The sequence below is a fragment of the Cebidichthys violaceus genome, unplaced genomic scaffold, assembly GCF_023349555.1.
Source record: "Cebidichthys violaceus isolate CVI_PGR_0920_01 unplaced genomic scaffold, fCebVio1.0.p SCAF_14, whole genome shotgun sequence".
In the NCBI taxonomy this organism is placed as follows: domain Eukaryota; kingdom Metazoa; phylum Chordata; class Actinopteri; order Perciformes; family Stichaeidae; genus Cebidichthys; species Cebidichthys violaceus.
The window spans coordinates 13,657,242-13,677,769 of NW_027176307.1; the positions used below are offsets into that span (position 1 = coordinate 13,657,242).

General features: G+C 45.8%; 2 protein-coding genes across 5 annotated transcripts; one reads left to right on the plus strand and one right to left on the minus strand.

The window, feature by feature from the left end:
- The first annotated feature begins 1,301 nt into the window (after positions 1-1,301).
- On the plus strand, positions 1,302-7,648 carry napbb (N-ethylmaleimide-sensitive factor attachment protein, beta b). Its single transcript, XM_068708999.1, has 11 exons — positions 1,302-1,514; positions 2,970-3,049; positions 3,267-3,383; positions 3,873-3,919; positions 4,356-4,433; positions 4,528-4,583; positions 5,099-5,183; positions 5,296-5,400; positions 5,485-5,553; positions 5,650-5,700; positions 6,636-7,648. The coding sequence occupies exons 1-11, from the start codon at positions 1,414-1,416 to the stop codon at positions 6,735-6,737; spliced, it is 891 nt and encodes a 296-aa protein (XP_068565100.1). The 5' UTR covers positions 1,302-1,413; the 3' UTR covers positions 6,738-7,648.
- Positions 7,649-8,455: 807 nt separating this feature from the next.
- Positions 8,456-17,803, minus strand: gzf1 (GDNF-inducible zinc finger protein 1). Of its 4 annotated transcripts, XM_068709002.1 has the most exons (10): positions 17,666-17,803; positions 17,271-17,475; positions 16,940-17,047; positions 11,080-12,119; positions 10,665-10,848; positions 10,352-10,521; positions 10,141-10,235; positions 9,884-10,051; positions 9,605-9,762; positions 8,456-9,408 (listed from the first exon to the last, which is right to left on the minus strand). In XM_068709002.1, the coding sequence occupies exons 4-10, from the start codon at positions 12,102-12,104 to the stop codon at positions 8,656-8,658; spliced, it is 2,553 nt and encodes an 850-aa protein (XP_068565103.1). In that variant the 5' UTR covers positions 12,105-12,119; positions 16,940-17,047; positions 17,271-17,475; positions 17,666-17,803; the 3' UTR covers positions 8,456-8,655. The 4 variants fall into 4 exon arrangements, with proteins under 4 accessions (XP_068565103.1, XP_068565102.1, XP_068565104.1 ...); XM_068709001.1 differs by having other exon boundaries at positions 17,271-17,803; XM_068709003.1 differs by lacking the exons at positions 16,940-17,047; positions 17,271-17,475; positions 17,666-17,803 and adding an exon at positions 12,743-12,821.
- Positions 17,804-20,528: the final 2,725 nt, after the last annotated feature.

Genomic DNA, 20,528 nt, shown 5'->3' on the forward strand with positions numbered 1-20,528 from the left:
TGTTTCGCTGCGGACTCCTCTTGCTTGCTTTAGTAATAATTGTTTTGAATAACTAGGAGGTTGTTGATTCCTCCATCTGAAATTATCTGCATTTTAAACTTTATCAGAAGGACATAATGTGTACTATGTAATCTGTATGAACATTGGAACGGGTTGTGCTGTTGGCACCGCTGTTAAAATAAGATAACACATGCACACAAAGCAGAAGTAGGCACCGCTGATGCCACACGGCGTCTTTCCTATCTCATGACGACGGTGCGTTCGACAGCAGTTATCAGCGTGCGACTGGTTTACCACTGATCCACCTCTTCCCTTGCGTCGGCCTGGGCCAATACGAAGGCTGGACTGGGATGAATAAAAAGCTCATTGTTTGCAAGGTTGAAGGAGATAGGAGTTAAGAGTTAAAGGTTACTAGATCACTTGTTAGAGCAGATGGCATCGTGAGATATGCAGGCAATAACAAGTAGACCTCTTTGTGTTAAGGCTTGAGGTTTCTACGCCCGTTTGGAAAACAAACACTGATACTGTTTAATGAAGGGTGTTCGTGCCAGGGCGTTACCCTCACTGCATGATGACTCACAGTCAAGAACATTATTACTTTATTATCAGACTGTACAAAAAGCACCGTGCTCTATTCAGATTAAGTGCTTTTTTTTTTTAGACTGTTTTATAACAGTGTTGTATAATTATGTCTGATACATTCACATGTAGGCGCATTTTAACGTCGTTGTATGTCGAGGTGGAGTTTATTTTACCTACATGCTTACTGGCTGTCATTAATCTTATTAGTAACACCTGTGCTCTACGTCCACTATGAAAAGGCCTACTAAAAACAGAGGCTTTTAAGACACGGTCAAACCCACGCAGCTTTTTAAACTACTACAGTATGACGTGACATGTAATGTGCAGTCGACCTAAAAATATGTCTCAACTCTATTTCTACTAAATGAATACTGAGAACTACTTAAAAGAAAATTCCGGGTCAGTTGATACAGTTTTAGCGCCCTCTGTTGAACGGAAACACTACGTACACTGTTGCTTCTTAAATATATATATTTTTGTACAATATATTTTATTTTATCTTTGTGAAAAAGTGGAAATGTGATTTGATTTGTGTGTAAAATCTATTGACAAATATATATATATATATATATTTTTACTTAAAGTATGTAAAAATAGCTTCGTGTTTTACTGGGAGTTGTAGTTTATTTCGCCTTGAAGCCAACTGCGTTTGTCACGTAAAGCACTCAAACTCCCGCCATGCAACGGGAACTCGGCTAAGCCCCTAGCTTGGTACACGCCTACGCTGATTAAACCCCGTCGACTGTAATCCTCACTGTACAACAGCGGAATCCTCTGCGGGTTATTTGTTCTGCCTCTCACCATAACTTTGTCTCAAATAAAGCAAAGAAAATGGACAACAGTGGGAAAGAGAAGGAAGCGATTCAGCTAGTGGCCGACGCTGACAAAAAAGTCAAGTCCTCTGGCTCTTTTTTGGGAGGGATGTTTGGAGGGTAAGACAGCAGCACTGCACCAAATAACACACAGCTAGCAAGCGTTAACTGGCAGTAGCAAAGTTGGCACGCTGCCGACTTTTATGTACACATTTAGCTAGTTAGTTGTCGACGTATTAATTACCAAGAGATTGTAATAGTTTAGTTAGATATTAAACCAGGGGGGACGACACGTGACGTGAACATTTCCTGTATGTCAGTTCGCTAACTTAGCTAAGTTAGCTGTTAGCATCATTGTAAACAAGCCAGCAGATCACGACTCTCCTGGAACTAATGCTCGGAGGCTACGCAGCAGACTGTTTATAGCTAATTTAAAACATCTACTTTGACTTTATTTGCCGTATATACTGCGAGGAGACATGTTTCAATATGTATTGCTATGTTGTTTTAACAGTTTTGCTCCTTCATGACATTAAAACTGGGTGGAAATATTCCTCCCCAAAACATTCTCCTCTGACCTAACCTCATAATCCCTGGCTGTGAAGTTATTCCTTGTAACTTAATAGTATTTATAACAAGGTTAAATTGGAATGCTTGCCTTTTATCACTGCGCTCATTAACACCAAAGCATATACAACCAGGGTTTCTTAGAGGTGAAAGGATTAGGGAAAAACCTCTGCGATGGATGACGCTGTCATGCGACTCACGCTGAAGGCTTCAGCCTGTTTGTATTGACTATACCAATCATACATGGTAGGGAGTACAGGAGTGATGAGCAACACAAAAATGACTTAAACAGAGGCAGTATTCTCGGCTCCATATTTACAAAACTTTGCTTCGCTGACTGGTAGTAATAATATCAACTTAAACATAGAACGTTGTAAAGTATTGAATCAAAAATATCTTTCATTCAAAAGATTGTGATTCTCGTTCCCCAACCGCTGTCATTACAGGTCTTGATTCCTCCATGGGGAGATGGTTGACATGGTGTTATTTCAACCTAATAAATGCGTGCCATCGTATATTTGAATACAGAACTATATCATACAGACAAGAAGGCGAGGATGACGTTGTTGACATAGGCCCAAAATACAAAAAAAGCCAGCAGCTATTGTCTCGCATGACTCAGTCTTTTTTTTTTTTTTTTTCAAAGCTCTCTCCTAGGTGACCCCCAGATGTTTCTAGTTGGCAGCTCTCGTGCGCGATAACTCTGGGCAGGCTTTCTGACCAGGCAGTGATGTAATCCCTTTGCCATGATTGAATGGCCAGAGTATTATTACAACTCCATGGACTAGTTGTTATGGAGGGAGGGAGATCTACGGTGCCTGTTTTAGAGGGGTTTATTATAAGCCGGTCCACCAGTGTGAGCATTGCATCTCTCTGAGGAATGCAGCAACTTTGCATGTTAAGCAGTTTTTTTTTATTACAATAGTATGCTGAGGAGCCCGTATTGAACATGTGCACTGTATTTACATGTGTACTTCTTTTTCCTCTTTGTTTACTTTCTTCGTCTAGAGGACCTCACAAAGTGGAAGAAGCATGTGAGATGTACTGCAGAGCCGCCAACATGTTCAAGATGGCCAAGAACTGGAGCGGTGCGATAAGCTGTTTTTCTACTAAAGATATTATCCACCTCATCAATTTCCACACACTTGAGAAGCCGTAGGATTGCGTGTTACATTTTTTGGCACTACAAACTGCAGAGCGCAGCACTCCTGAAGGTGCCACAAGTACAAATAGGTGGAATTATGTGCATAAATTAAGAGTGTAAGCATTGAGTATGTGTCCTTCTCTTCTTTCCTCTGTCCTCAGCGGCTGGAAGTGCGTTCTGCAAGGCCGCACGGCTCCACATGCAGCTGCAGAACAAACACGACTGCGCCACCAGTTTCATTGATGCGGGAAACGCTTACAAGAAGTCTGACCCCAATGGTGAGATGATGTGGTAACTCGTTAGGTTTCAACCTCATTTCAAAACATACCTTACTTTTTTTTTGTGCCATTTGTGAATTTGTATTCCCCTTTTTATGGATCATTTGTTGCGTTTTAAGTAATGACAGTTGTTGCTTTCATCTATCACACCCATCACTAAAAGACGTGTTTTTATGAATACTGTTTGTGGTAAAGTCGACTAGCGAGAATCATCATATTCTCCTAAATCTAGCCGTAGCCGTAGGTTTAGGGGATGGTAGCCGTCCTATGTACAGTATTTGTTTTGCAGAAGAGGGTTTTGCTCGTGTCATAAATAACAGCTGACTGCATGCAGCATATTTAGAAACTTTGATTGTGTCATTCGCCTCATTTCACCCTGTTGAAATAACACAGCATGCGGATCGGTGCTGCGCAGCGCTCTGTAAGATTTTAACAAAAACTAACAGGATGTCTAACTGTCCCCTCCTCTCGCCTCTATGCTGCCAAAAGAGGCAATCAAGTGTTTAAATGCGGCCATCGATATATACACAGACATGGTAAGATGCATGTGGAGAGTGTCCATCTGTGTTCTGATGCACAACAGCACATGTAGCCATTTTGATTAGTTGTGTTTCGTAGTTGTGATATGAAAACAAAATCTGTAAATCTTCACATACACACATGATGTAGCAGACATGCCTGCCTTTCCTCCCACTCCCAGATTATTAACATTTAGGCCCATATCTACAGATTCATGGCTGAAGTTTGTTAACAGTGATACCTTGATCAAGTTGCATCCTCGCTATTCTCTTCAGGGAGGATTAAAAAGCTAAAACCTTGTAGACGTGAACCCCCAGGCTACTGCTTGACCTCGCCTCTCTGCGCAGAGAACGTAACGCAACATTTTCATTGACTCGAGAGGCGTCTGTGGGTTGATCCGGTCAGTAACCATTCCTCATCCTCTTCCTTCTCCTCGTCTTCCTCGTCCTCCAGGGAAGATTCACCATCGCAGCCAAACACCACATCAATGTCGCAGAGATCTACGAGGCCGAACTGGTGGATATCGAGAAGGTAATATCTCGGTTTCATGGTCGGTTAATACTGCCGATAATTATTAATACTATCACTACAGGGCATTTTTTGTCATTTCTTTCCCTTTGTAAAGGCTATTGCACATTATGAACAAGCAGCAGACTACTACAAAGGGGAAGAATCCAACAGGTACTGTCCCATTCAGTCTTTTTCCAGCTCTAAAACTAGCTGATCACTGTAGTCTGCATTATTACACCAGCTTGCTGCTATGATAAGCAAGAGAGCAGTTATTAGGTTTAAAAAAAGAATTTCAGATGAGTTTGCAGTGTTTTAAAAGTAGTTGAACTTCATTTTACAGCGTACTAATAAACTAGGATGAATACAGAGTTGTGCTGTAAACAGGAGGCCACGTAAACGTGTCGCAGAAGGAAAAGCACAGGTTCCCGGGTGTCGCTCCCCCGTCCCGACTCGCTTTAACAGAACAGAGCCGTCGTTAGTGTTATTAGTTACACCTTATTATTAATGCCTTATTATTAGTGTTATTAGTGCCTTTCCTACTATGACAAGCCCAACAAAAAGGCCTATGCTCAGAGCTCCTTTCCATCTTGCACACTACAAACTCTCATATCTATATCTGTCTTATAGTCTGTGTTGTATTAAATGAGTTGTGTACCTTTTTGGTGTTGTGCGTTTTTTGTCCTCAGCTCTGCCAACAAGTGTCTGCTGAAGGTGGGGGCTTACTGTGCTCAGTTGGAGCAGTACCAGAGGGCTATCGAGATCTACGAGCAGGTGTGCACTACTAGTATTTGTCACGCTTTGCACTGTCGTCGCGGCGACGCCGACATTTCTAATACGGTTCTTTTTCTTCATTTTTTTTTTTTTACGACGTGGATTTGTCTAGGTCGGAGCCAACACGATGGACAACCCGCTGCTGAAATACAGCGCCAAAGAGTATTTCTTCAAAGCCTCGCTGTGTCACTTCATCGTGGACGAGCTCAACGCTAAGGCGAGTTTATGCCTCCTGTGGTTCAGTGTCTGGCTGTGGGACGGGGAGTCGTGTCAGGAGTTTTAACGCGCCGTGTCTCCACAGATCGCCGTTGAAAAATACGAGGAGATGTTCCCGGCTTTCTCAGACTCTCGAGAATGCAAACTGTTGAAGGTAACTCGACGCTAAAAAAAACTCTGAGGAATCTGATGGCTTACTTTCACCTTTTTTTAATCTGCTCTATGAATGACCTACTTCTTGTCTTAACAGAAACTTCTTGATGCTCATGAGGAACAGAACAGCGAAGCGTTCACAGAGGCAGTAAGTCTTGTATACCCTAAGAAAGTTTTTAAACGGGCACAGGAAGTCCCTGGGCTTCAGCCCTTGTAGTTTCGTTGGATCCCCTTGTGTGTTGAAACCGGTTGAAAGCTGGATCTCAGGTATCCGTTCAGTCTCCCAGGACGGCGTGTTTATACGGAACTGGTGCAGACCGATGGAGCGCATCCATATATAGCTGAGCCGAAAGAGTTTTCAAAGTCGGAGAGGGAAGAGTCCTCATCGACGGCGCGTTACACACTTCCGTGCCAGAGGTTTGAAAAGTGTCGCAATTTAAACAGGTGTTAGTTTAAACGGATTCGGTGCTGCTGGTAGAAAAATCAACTGATCGTCATGTTGTGTGATTTAATCTGAAGTTATCCAGTAATGTCTAATGAATTCAAGACCCGACGGCGACTTTATCTCGTTTCAAATAACATCATTACAGATGGTGATGATGTTATTTGATCAATCTCAGCTCCGTTTGGTGATGTATAAATTAAAATGACTTACCGGCGGCGAGGGGCGCATATCCCTCCCTCCAAATGATATTGAAGAAGACTTAAATTAAACACGCTAGGTGAATTATCGCCAATCCCTTCGCTGTCCTGTGTTCAGAATACCAACTTCAGGTTCACATTAAATACAGGAGAAGATGCCCGAATGGATATAAAAACTCTTTTCATCCCTCTAGCAGCAAATCTCCTAAACTCGTGACCTTATTGCAGGTGTTTGAATGCACTTTACGGTCGCTGCTCTATAATTCTATGGGTCTTTTTTTTTTTTTTTTTTTTATGTGGCGGCCTTCGTGTCCGTGCTTCCCTCTGGGACAAATACAGTAATCTCGAATCTTTTTTTTAAATTTGAGATAAGTGGGCCGGAACCTTCCAATCGTAAAGCTTAAAAAGAGCTGATCTCCGTGTCCTTCCGCCCGCCTGCAGGTGAAGGAGTTCGACTCGATCTCACGTCTGGACCAGTGGCACACGACCCTCCTGCTGCGCATCAAGAAGACCATCCAGGGCGACGAAGGGGATTTAAAATGAAAGACACGCGGGGGTCACCAACACAGCATGGAGGGACAAACCCATCACGCATGCTTCGACACACACACACACACTCACACACACTCACACACTCAGCTCACTGTGTATAGCATCTGGAGATGAGTGTCTGCTGATGACTTTGAATATTCCACCGCTCACTGCTATACCGTCAGAGTACTATCTTTGCTTTCCTTTTACGAGCATCTCTGAACCTCGTCAGAATGTAAGTCCTCTTGCCCTCACCTCTGTCTGGAGGATTGCTGCACACCTCCTGCTGCTGAAGTCCGTCCCGGGGGATTTCAGAGCGGCCGATGTTAGTATCGTCAACAAAGCACTGCATGTTTTGTACAGTCGTTGTTTTCCTAGTCGGATGCAGTTAGGTGTTTTTATTTATTTTTTTGAAATCTAGTTTGATATATATTTAAACCCGTTTTTATTTAAATGTTTCAGTCTGTTCTACATCAGAGCATCACGGTGTGTATGGATTTCAAAGAATGTACCTTTATATATATTTGTTTTGCTATTAGTCGGAGTGGAAGGGAAGGGCTCAAGTCCACGTCACATACATATATATATATACACACACATATATATATATATATATACACATATATATACATATATATACAGCCACGCAGAAAGATTTAGCTTCCATTGTATCACCAGTGGGGAGAGACTCTTCTGGAAGAAGGGCAAAGATATGCACCAAGTGTAGACTGTTAAACATTTATATCCCCCACACACACACACACACACACACACACACACACACACACACACACACACACACACACTTTGGGGATCATTTCTATTAACTCTAGGATTCATTGATGTAATAATACTTTGAATGTGTGAGTCTGTAAGCTGTGATTTATAGTTTGCCTGTGTGTGTGTGTGTGTGTGTGTGTGTGGGTGGGGTGGGGGGTGGGGGGTGGGGGGGGGGGGGGGGTACCTGCGCTCCTTATTTCCAGGGCGGTAGTGTTGGGGTATCGGGCATCACTAGTCACTCATCTCGTGCCGTGTCGTTGACGTGAGCGTACCGCTGAAGGGTCACTGCTGCAGTGCGCCTTCCTACCGGCCGGCCTCTAAAGCATGTCGTTGGTCATTGTGTGTAGATTAGCGTCGTCACGTTCTCTAGTGTGAGCCAGACCAAAGTTTTTACTAAAGGGTCCGCCGCCCCGCGTATCCGGCTTCTTCTTCTTCTTCTCCCCGATGGAATGACGGCGGACCTTGGGTATGATCTGTATGCTAGTGCGAATGGACAATAATAAAGATATTATATTCCCGGCTCTGCTGTCCTGCCTTCGACCGTTCCTATCAAACAGCAATGTGTTATATTTAATAAGCTTTGTTGTGAGGGACTTTTTACTTTGAGTCTGATCGGTAGAATCTTTTGAAGGATTTACAAGAACTTCATTTACATTCAGACCAACAGAAGTCATCAGCAGAGTATGCCGGTATTCCAAAGGTGTACTGAAAGCTGCTTGAAGACTCACTGGAGGTGCAGCTGTTCCCAGAGCATCCTACCGAACACGGAGCTCCTGCAGCACTTATCCTAAGGGGAACGCATGGCTGCTGTTCATTTGATTGGTAAAATGCACCGAACCTGATGTGACGTTCGGCTTCATCTGTAATGAAATTACATTTATGTTCAATGTGCGTGCGCCACATTACACCCTATGAACCGTAATCATATTTTAGTTTTATCACATTAAATATGTGATTTAAGGGATTTTTAATGCACATCTTCCAACAAGTCTGTTAATGAAACACTGGATCATAGTAATGATGAAACACCGCGTGGTCAGACCACACATTCACACTGTTAATGCCAAAGTATACAGAACATGAAAAGCTGCGTTTAAATAGGATTTGAAATCCAAACTCAGATTAAAGTCTCTCTGTTCACATGCGTTTTCTACGCCGAGGCCCCTTTAGGTTCGCCTAAACCCTCCGCTGTCCTCTGCTCTTCATCGCTCGGGACGACGGCTGTTCTTTCCGTTCCGCAAACCTCGTCGCCGACAATCACAGTGTGAATATCCGGCTGCAGGACGGACGCGGCCTTAGTCTCTGCAACCGGAGCCAAGATGGTCTGTGAGGCGGCGGCTTCCAGGACGGACGACGTGGAAACGGTTTGGATCTCGGCGACTGACGCCAACTTGCCGTCGGAAACAGGAACAGAGAGAGTTGGTAACGAGAGCGAGGCGGAGGAACCGTCGGAGCACAAGGGGATAGTGTGAGCCAAGGACACTGGTATCGAGAAGGGGACGGCCGATCCGTCCAAGGAAATGACGCTGGCCCCGGTGCTGTCTGTGGTCACGATGGGCTGGATCTGGGTCCCGGGTGGCATCTCGGTGTGGTAGACGGTGATCCCGCCGAGGGCGCCGTGGCTGACCAGAGCAATGGCCCCCTGACTGGTCCATTCAGATGGGAGGGTGACTGGTTCAGTTTGCACCAAGAAGGAGTCGGCGTGGGTTTTATCAGCACCGTCAGCAGTACCGGTACCGGCACCGGCACCGGCACCGGCGGCACTTCTTCTAGCCGTGCTCCTTTTCTCCCTCCCTCCGGCTTTTTCCGTCTTTCCCTTTGTGGGAGTTTTGGGTTTCTTGTCTTCCACATTTCCCTCCAGCACCACAAGGTAGGTTTTCCAGGGAGCATCTGAGTCATGAATCTGAATGTATAAAAAAAAAAAAGAAAAGAAAAGAGCTCATGTCACTTTCACTGCAGTCTGGTGGGTCAAAGCACTTTCAACACAACATATCAGGCGATGCCTTGAACAATATCCCCCTATTTCATCCTGGTTAACTTACTCTTAGCTGTCGCCAAACCCCCCCCCCTTATCTGATAGTTAGAGAAGCGCTGCTCACCATAGTGTGCCTGCGGAGGGTGGACTTGTCTGTAAAGGTGCGTCTACACAGACCGCACATGTACGGCTTCTCTCCCGTGTGAATGCGCTGGTGCCTCTGGAGGGCGTTGAGCTGGGTGAACTGCTTGTCGCAGTCTTTACAGCTGTACGGACGCTCGCCTGTCAGTCAACGGAGAGGGAACAATCTCACACACACGGCAAGAGAAGAGCAACAACACAACTTGGTTTTGTCAGCTATGACTCCGCATTAACAATAATAATGAATGATTCACGCGGTTACCCGTGTGTATCTTTAAATGCTGGTGGAGGGAGTTCCTCTGAGCGAAGCCTCGGCCGCACTGCTCGCACTTGTACGGCTTGGACCCGGTGTGGATGTTCGAGTGGTGCCTCAGGTATTCTTTAGACGCAAAGCTTTTCCCGCAGGCCTCACACATGAAGGGTTTCTCACCTAGCAAAGGAGAAAGACAAACAATCTGTCCAGCTTCGGTCTGGTGTGTGCAGAGAGACTTATAAAAACTGAAATGATAGCGCCCTTACCTGTGTGCGATCGCTTGTGATAGGCCAACATGTGCTTCTGAGTGAAGCGGGCCTCGCACTCGTCACATGCAAATGGCTTCTCTCCCGTGTGAGTCCTACACATAGCAAAACAGACAGGTGCATCCATTTTATACATGTATACAATTGTTATACCTCCCACTCCGGTTCACCATATAGTCGTGACCGAGCCCATCGTCAGCGAGCTCCGTACCTGCGGTGCATCTTGAGGGCAGAGTTCTGGGTAAATCTGGCCCCGCAGTCGGTGCACTCGAAAGGCTTCGCACCCGTGTGCGTCCTCTCGTGCAACAGCAGGGCGGTTTTGGAGCTGAGCGCCTTTCCGCAGTCGGGGCAGACGTGTCGCAGGTTGTTGCGTTCATGCACCTGAGACAAGAAATGAAGCCGTTCAAGAGGGGGGGGGGGGGACGTGCAGACAAAAATGTGAGTCTTTGGACGTTATCGTCGCTGTAAAAAGTAATACTGCGCATGACTAGTAGGTATTGGAAAGTTTGTGGAATTGATTTCACCTGTCTTTGATGGCGGACAACGTCCTTCTTTCGTTTGAAGGTCTTTGCGCAGATTTCGCAGGCGAACAGCCTCTCGCTGCTGTGGACGTGCTTTTCGTGGATCTTCAGATTGCTGCGGTTGGCGAAGGTCTGCTGGCAGGTCTCACAGCGGTAGACGACGTCCGCTTTCACTCCATGGTACGTACTGGTGACGGGTTAATGTCAGAAGGTTTATTGATGGGATGCACTGATAGCTAAAGCTAGACAGCTAGAATTTGCCCGAAAAAAAAGTAAAAAATAATCCTTATAATAACAATTTACGTCACACATTAACTTTTTAAATTAATCCTGTTTCAAAGAGAGATGCCTGGAATACCAGATGTAGCTCAGGAACTTTAGGTCATCACTCAGTCAATGAAGCTCTAATATGTCCTACCTGATGTGCTTCAAGTAGCTTCTCTCATAGTGGAAGGTCCTTTGGCACTTGTTACACTGGAACTGGGCCTTGGAGGTAGTTTTTGGTGTCTTCTTGGACTGTCCCTCGTCGTCCCCGTCCCCCCCCTCCTCCTCCTCCTCCTCCTCCTCCTCGTCCCCCTCCTCCTCCTCTTCCTCCCCCAGAGATAAAAACAAGGAATCTTCGGCATCGCTACTCTGCACGTCGTCCTCACATTCCCAATCGTCCACATCAGAGACCGGCACCGCAAAGGAAGACACGTGTCCTTTCTCTGCCAGAGCCTCGGTGTCAGTCCTGTCCTCCGTCTCGTCTGCGTCTTCATTGGGAACTTGGTTTTCATTGGAATGGTTAGCCTCTCTTTTAGTATTCAAACGCCTCTGAAGGACTTTACGGCCGGCCGACCTCTGTTTTAGGGTTCGTCCTTGTCGGTTTTCATCCTTCGCCTTTAATTTTTTGGGAATTACTTCTTTCTCAGAGCTCTGTGGAGAGAGCCGCCGCTTAAGAGCTACGTTTTTACGCTGCTTCTTCCCTTGGGTCCTTTTTTCCTTCTTGCCACCATGTAAGTCACCTTCACCCGCAACTTTTGGTGCACATTTCTTCCTTGTAGTTTTTGGTAGGATCCCGGCGCTCATGGCCTCGCCACAAACCTCCGACAGATCCTCACAGTCCAAAAGTTGTGCGAGCGCTTGAACGTCGCCGACCTTGTCTCTGACCACTTCGACTTTACCGGTGTACACAAATTCCAAAAACTTGGAGAAGTCACCGGAGTGCATGTTGGAGAGTAACACTTTGTCTCGGGTAGCATCCTGAGAGAGCAGGATCTTCTTGAAGTAGCCGCTGGATGCTGCGAGCATCAGCTGATGGGCCTGAAACTCCTGCACATCTCCCTGGTAGTCCACCTGCACGGTGACGTCATTTAGCTGTCCCTGCAGCCTCAGCTGGTGCAGGGAGGACAGGATGTTTTCATGGTGGGACTTAGAGGTGAGCTGAACCACTTTCACCTCCATAATTCATTTGTGCTGCTGGGAAAACAAAAGGGGGGCAGGGGGCGGCTTTTTAATGATCCACTAACTAGTTGTAGTTCAACACATTTAAACAACACACATGTACATCCTTTCTCACAGGTTTCAATCATAACCTATATTTTGAAGAAGCCCCAGTTTGTAGGTTGCATGCATCATCATCATCATCATCATCATCATCATCACAAAGACTACTTTTAGAGCAGTGGACGTTGCATAACTGTTATGGATCTATAACACCTACTTAGGAGTCGATTATCTTGCTCAAAAGGTAAAGAAAGAAAAATGAAGCTAACTCCAATTCGTTAAGATAGCATCTCTCTGGCATAAGTTACAGGTGAAAAACCTCAACCACCCCCCCCACCACCACCACTATCTAAAGTGTGTGCTTTTACTTCAAATAATGCTCAGTGCTAGGCTGTGTTACTGCTAACAGTAGCACCACAGACACAAGGGTGAACAAGCTAGGTTAGCTAACGTCAGCTGTCAACGCGAAACAAACGTGGTTGGATATGTAATAATACGAAGTTCAACGTACAGCACGCAGAGACACGAGTGAACGTGAGGCGGCCGGCTAACTAAGCTAGCTAGCTACGCAACAACACGAAGCAGGTTTTTCTTACCGTAAGGTCGGTAAAATGGCAGCCCTTCACAAATGCTCTCTACAGCGGAAGGTATTTCCTGTAGAAATCGCTCCTGAAAAACGGTCACTCGGCGACATCCGGTGCCGAGGTGACTGACTCGGCATCAGTCCTCCGTTTATGGTCGCGTCTAAAGCAAAACACAATCGCTGGTCCTGGGCCAGTTTAGTTTTAGTGTAAAAAAAAACGGCATCCCCTTTTAAAATAGCGCCTCTGATAATAAAGTAAACATTCGAGTCTTTACGGTCAAGCTACTTCAGCTAGCTAGCACTTGATTTTGCCTAATTTATTTCCACAGTACTATCAGTTCAAATCAACCGTTTTTTAATAAGCCGTTGAGCAATAATGGGTTGCACGTCTATCGTGACACTTAAAGCTGTAATTATGATTTTATTTCGAGAAAAAACTCAAGCTTCACCTCCTTTGCCAAGCTAAGAGGAAGCCCCTAAAGTTGTATTGTGAAGATGTTGAACAGGGTACATTTATAAAGCCACCTTTGCATTATTTCTTTCATTTTAAATAGTGGTTTTCTAATGTAATTGCGTTACCGTAACTCTTAACACTAGTGTTCATGTGTGCAGTACTGCCTCGTTCCCGCACGGGGGCGCCATTGCACAGAGGGATTAACATGTAAACAGCTAGTGGTGATTTAAAAAGCAGATTAACCTGCATCTCTAATATCCACATTTGCAGTTTCTCCAGCATGATCAGTTTCCACACAGACTGAACAAATACACAGACTGCTTAAAAATAGGTGCTTTAGTTACTACCCATTGTGTGTAGTAAGGTCTGTTGTAGTTGCATCAGAGTGGTTACAAAAATATTGTAAAGAAAAATAGGCCAACACGGTGAAGGATTTAAGCTAATTCATTTACATTCAGACCAGCATAAATCATCGACAGAGTTGCAAAAGGCATGCTGTCATTCCAAAGGTGTATGGAAAGCTACTTGAGGATTCACTGGGGTGCTGTTCTGCAGCTGCCAAGGTTTCTTTTTCCTTTTTTCCTTTCAGAGGAAATCCATATACCTTACATTTGTCTTAATGAATTCTGCAAGCTAGCAATCTGCTCTGTTCCGGTGACTCATGCTACTCTCTGGGCCGAAAGCTGTGCAGACTTCAAGCTCTGACCTGGAACACTGTGTTCGCCTGGCTTTTATTACAGTGCTCCTCTGCCACACGCACGCACGCACACACACACACACACACACACACACACACACACACACACACACACACACACACACACACGTGCACAATACCATATTTTAAAGATAACCCTTTTCATAAAACCGGTCCTTCCTGGTTGCTCTTGATATTAAAGACGCAACATCTGCAGATGTAATGATCTGTAACTTGTATGCTCATGAGAATCATCAAGTATTTGCATAGATATTAATATGATGTAAATTATTACCATTAAAATAAGCCTAGAGTTTAATGGAATACTGAATTACAAAGTGCAAATTAATGAGACAAGTTATCCAAATTGATTCTCAGCATGTTGCCATTAATATAACTTTTGACATGACTGAAGTTAGATGAAGGAAAGAATTGTTCACTTTAGGCCCAGTAGTTGTTTTCATTTCTGAATAAAGGACTCTATAAAAAGTTGGCTCTTAGAAACCGCTTTACCAAAATGTTAAAAGCTTCATTCATCATTGTAGTTATGACCTGCTTGGGGGTCACATTTAAAATGTTCCCTCTCCGCATACTGTACCGTGACATATAAAAAGTTCAGCGGGGTCTGGCTCTGACTAATGCCGATGGCAAATATTAAACCCCAGATGTGGTTAGTGTTGTCACAGGATGCTTTGTCAGAGCGAAGATATGGCAGAGAAACAGACTTGAGGTTGCGACATGTCATCCCCGGCTGACGTGTGTAATCAAGGGGATGAACGTATGTTGCGTCACTGAAATAGCAAAAGGTCAAACGGTCATTTCAGAAACATGCCCGTTTTAATCTACTTTCAGCGGTGATACTGGTCGGGTTGACTTTTCAAATGACTGCGAGGCATTTTGTGTTATTTCGGAAGTTCAGCCGGCGAGAGAGAGAAAGAGAGAGAGAGAGCGTGGATCTCGAGTCGACTGCAGTCGAGATGCTGCCAGTACACGGCACGCTTTGATAGCCGGGTTGTCTGGTAACAAATTAAATTCCCGTGGATACATCATCACGTTGTCAGCGAAGAAGAAGAAGAAGCTCAAAATGTGCTCAGCTGAAAAAAAGGTGATGCTCTCAGCAAACATAACATTCTGCCCTGTTTGCTGTGCTATGGGTAGACTCCTCCACACCAGCGAAAATACCCGCGCTGACGTTCCACAGCGCACAAACAACATGACAAAAACTTGCACTGTGTGACAGGAAAAGTTAAACTCTAAACCCAAGGCCGGTTTTAATTTGAGGCAGCAGAGCACACACACACACACACACACACACACACACACACACACACACACACACACACACACACACACACACACACACACACACACACACACACACACACACACGGTAAAGAAAACAAGAGTTTTGTGGCGAAGGTTGTGTCCGGGCTCGGTTTGTGTGCTGGAGTCGCACAAACACTTTAATTTGGATGCAGCGAGGGGCAGGTCAGTCAGTCGGTGTCCTTGCAGGACCTCTCCACGGCTCCTTAAGCGGGCTGACTCATAATCCCAGCAGATGAACAGAACCAGTGATGGTAAACACGACAATATTGCAGTGCATGGAAGTGCAGACAGTGGCGGTCCAAGAATAACCGCAGCATTCTCTTTGTGCTCGCACATAGAACCGCAGAGCCGGTGCCAGACCGATCGCAGACCGGTCCAACTCAGTGTTCTGTGGTGTCTTTCTCTTCCCCTCCAGTCAGTGAACTTGGTTAACAGAATACATCTTTCATGAATTTGTTTGCTCTTAAGTCTGTCAACAGGAATCAGTGCTGTTGTTGCTGTTGTTTTTTATCAATGGCGTGTTCCTACGTTGACGCGAGGATGCGCTTTATTGATTTTATGCAGATTTGGAGAGTGGTTTTAGTTGTTCTGGTAAATGGGCATGCATCTCCACACATGTTTACGTAAAGGTAGGGATTGGACAGCAGTCAAATATCGTACATGTTTGTGCCGTCCTGTCAAGGCCGAGGTTGCCGTGCCAGGATACACACAGCGCCGGTCTCTGGTAGTCTCTCCTGACACTTCAACCTAACTTCTTTCCCCTTTTCTCTTTTCCCTCTGCCACACCACATTCAGCCAGTCCAGAATACCACTGGAACCCCAACAACCTCAATGTGACATGAGGATATAAGAGAAAAACCAAATGATTCACAAAAGATTGCAGCATAATCTCAGTACCATGATGTGGAAATTCTCTTTGGTTGATGAGAAAATTCAGTAATTGCAGACGGACACACACACACACACACACACACACACACACACACACACACACACACGACCAAATGAAACAAATTCAGCCACACTAGCATTTTTTGGTACAGATAATCACGTTGTTCAGAGGATTCATCTGAAGGATTTTGGTGATTTTCCGACTTCTTTTCTCACGCCAGCATCAGGTTAAGACAAAGGACTTGCAAAACTGATTAGCAAACGTCACCGTGCTAACATGCTAAACAAGATGGCGACAATAGTAAACGCTCGGCATGTTAGCATTGTGGGTTTTTGGAACGCGTTAGCACGCTAACATTTGCGCAGCCTCGCGGAGCAGCCAAAGATGGCTGTCGACTCAACAAACGACTCAACAAACGGCTCCACCTCCATGAAAATAAATACAGCGCGAGAATAGCTTGAGAATGGCGTCCGTCCTCTCCACGGCAAACAGGCTCCATTTCACCAAACTGAGTTCTTTCTTCTTTTTTTTTTCTTTCTCTTCTGGTTCGGAAAATACTTTCCTTTCATTGATGAAAAGATATACGGCATTCAGAGATGAAATTACTTTCCAAATGGCCTCTGACTCACCATCTCTATTCCCAGTGCTCTCTCCCTCTCCCCCCCCCCCTCCCTCTTCTTCTTCCTCCCTCACCCACTCTCCCCACCTTCACTCGTCCTTGTGCATGTTCTATCTATTGTAACTGTATACAGCACTTAGCACTTCAGACACAGAGAAACCAGCTCAAGGACGACCGCCCACTCTTGTGATGCTCATAAATAGACTATTTGTCCGGGCTTACCAATCACCTTACCCACCGAGCCTGTGTGGGTGCTTGTGGACGTTGTGTAGCTCGCACCGAAATAGATCTCCACTGCTGCGGGCGTGAGGGTGGATTTGGGCCTCCAGCCTGCAGTGTGAGAGAGAGAGAGAGAGAGAGAGAGAGAGAGAGAGAGAGAGAGAGAGAGAGAGAGAGAGAGAGAGAGAGAGAGAGAGGTTTGCGCTGTGCAAAAAGGATTGTTGTGTGTTGTGAAAAATTAACAATGGTGACTCACAAAGTCTATCCCTTTTATAACGTGTGAGTTTTATCACCCTCTTTGCAATCTGTAGCACACTGAAACAGGTGGTCTCACCTCCGCAGAGCCTCCCAGAATGCAATACTCTTCCCAGACTGTGTGGGACATGGCCGTCAGCACATTCCTGGAGAGCTGGATCCCCAGGAGCAACAAATCCTCCGACCTCTCTTCCCTCCCTTCCTTCCTGCCGCCCTCGTGTCCTCTCCTTTCGCTTCCGTGGATTGCATCACTCGTCTGCCTCCTGGCCTCCTCTGCTCGGACCCTTTAATCACATGTGGCACACACACACACACACACACACACACACACGCACACGCACGCGCACACACGCGCGCGCACGCACACACACACACACACACAAAAGTAAATGTGTGCACACCACAGACACACACAAATGCAGACACACACGCACACCCATTGTGGGCAGAAGGCACCCTCGTCTGTCCTCGTACTGGTTTTGTGGCTTCAGTTGGAATTTTATGGTTGGTTTGAGCGGAGGATTCTGGAGGCTTTCCAGCTGCCCTCCAAAGACTTGGCTCCTCTCTTTCTTTCCCTCCATGTCTTTGTTCCTTCCTTTCCTCTCTTTTTTCCTTTCCTCCTCTCTTCCCCCTCCCCCCCTCCCCTCTCTGCTTTACCCGCTCGCCCTCAAGGTCAGAAATATCCTGTGGTTTAGGTTTGATCCCCTCGGATATGCCTTCGCTCGCTCCCTCTTTCTGTCTCCCCCTTCCTTTCTGTCTCGCTCGTACTCACACAGACACTCACACACACACACACACACACACACACACACACACACACACACACACACACACACACACTTACTGTAAGCACACCGCACTACTCTAAGCATTCCCATACAGGAAACACATGCTGGGATCAGCATAGGCGGGTCTGTATGTCTTGTAACTGCACACACACACACACACACACACACACACACACACACACACACACACACACACACACACACACACACAATCCCACCAGGGATCAACAGTCTATCCGAACCCATCCCAACACGTATAATTCAGAGAGAAACGACACCGTCGTCCATCTTAAATCTGATGTTTCAGTGACAGTAAACAAGTGATCCTCAACTTCCTTCCCATGGAGTCACAGTAGACTGTAGCCGTGAGGGGGGGGGGGGGGGGGGGGACTCCTCTGACCGCAGCCATGTTAACCCTGTCCCTCTGGGTTCACCTATTTCTCCGAGTTGTGCAACCTGGCAGAGGTCCAGCACTTGCGTAATAACAGGGGCCTGAAAGAACGCCAGTTCAACCAGTCATCCTTTCATGTCCGCGGGTGGATGGAGGAGCTCAAAGTCTTGCCTAATTAAAGCTCTGATCCTCGAATCTCTGGAGTATGAGCCTCCGTCACGGTCATACAGATGATGAGAAAATAACTCTCCAAAACTTTGGATCTTGCTGTAAGGCAGTTTTTTTTTCCCTTTTCTTCCCATTAAAGGTGTTTTTTTTGTGCACAACACTGACAGAGAGAGAGCTAAATACTGACCTTGGATCTGTGTAAAAGCCCCTCAGACGTTTACTCTTCGCAGAGGGATTTCCTGAACCTCTCATTTTTCTTAAATAAAAGTTTAAGAGAAGCATTTGTTTGATATAACAGTAAATAGGGAACACAGGGAGGACATTATCATCCACGTTCCTCATTCATTTTTATGGCCACTCTGCACATACGCGAGCCTCCTGGCATGCCGAGCACTTCTGCTGACATATCTGGCCTTGAGTCAATCACTTGCACGGACAGGAGTTTTGACAGGGATTGCCGTAGCGCTGTGTCCGATTGACGACTCTCCCAGTAAAATAAACCCCAAATAGTTCTCGAGAAACGCGGCACCCCGCTGCTCGGTTTCTAGCTTGTTGACTCAACGGCTCAAGACGGATCGTTTTTCAAACGCGCAACCGGTTGTCAAATACACAGTGTCAAATTAACTTTGGGGTTGCCTCCCAACGGTCTGTGTTCTCCCTGCTGCATTTTGTCCATTTTCCTTGGGTAGCCTCCCAGAAGTAAAGGAGACCACAGACATTAAAAGACATGCGTGAAATGAAGCCCAACCAAACGGCCAACTGGCTCAAACCATGCCGGCCTGTAGATGGCTGAAGAGTTTTTGAAAAATTATTATTTCGATGCTGTTGTTTTAAAAACACAATACAATACATTTTTTTGTACTGGGTGATGAAATGAGGGAGGTGTTTGCTGTACAGTTTCTGAGAATACAAGATCCTCACCGCCGACCTATTTCCCTTTTGACTTGCAACGAAATCATGGTAATCCCAAGAAACACAGTTTTGCCGTAAAAAAAGCCACCATTTTTCTCTTTGTCATGAACCTCGCTGTCCTTCGACATCCTTTTGAAAATGTCCAAAAATGGAGACGAGAGAGGAAAAAGAGCATGGGGGGGGGGGAGGATCTGACAGGCTGCTCCAGCGCTGAGACCCATGACTGACACATTTACTGTGGAACAAGACATCTATGTGAGTGTGTGTGAGGGAGATAGACACGGAGTGAGTGGACAAGATAGAAATAATGCCCGTCTCTGACACACACACACACACACACACACACACACACACACACACACACACAGAGAGGCAAATGTTAGCAGAGAGTGTCTCTCTCTGTCGGCTGAGTGAAGTCACAGGACTGAAGCTCCAGCTCACTAATTTCATTCCATCCGTGCTGGTGAGGAACTCTGCAGGGGGACAGGCATCTCTGCAGGACCGCCATCTCTTTAAACCCCGACTGTGGGCCTCTCTACGGACACCGATGTGTCACGTTTTTTTCCGTAATGAGCTCTCATTTGATCTGCTGCCATCGAAACGGCCTTCCGTCCAGACAACTGTCAGTGTTTATCCGTATTATGAAGATAACGGGGGGCCATCTTCCGTGGATCGGCGGTGTCAGATGAGCGCAGTGTGGAGGAGATTGTCAGAGAAGAGGAGAATGATTCATTGTGTTGCTCCGTAATTGAATGATCCAGCATTCATCGTGGGCATGACGGTGAGATCATCTCCCACCATTAGGCCTCGGAGCTGGACTACAGGGCAGCGTTGTGCGCACACATTTAAAGGGCCATGTTAGAGGTTGCACATATGTTAGCGTATTAGCTACAATTAGCAAATTCTTCACATCAGGCCTTTACATACCGGGAGCATGACGAATAAACTACACAATAACGTGAAATACTTGCCTGCATGAAAAGTATTCATACCGGCAGCAATGCAAACTGTTGTGTAGCCGAAGCTATTGTGAGCTGTTTATTGAGGTTCCTTTAAACGCTCTGAGTGACTCTTCCTC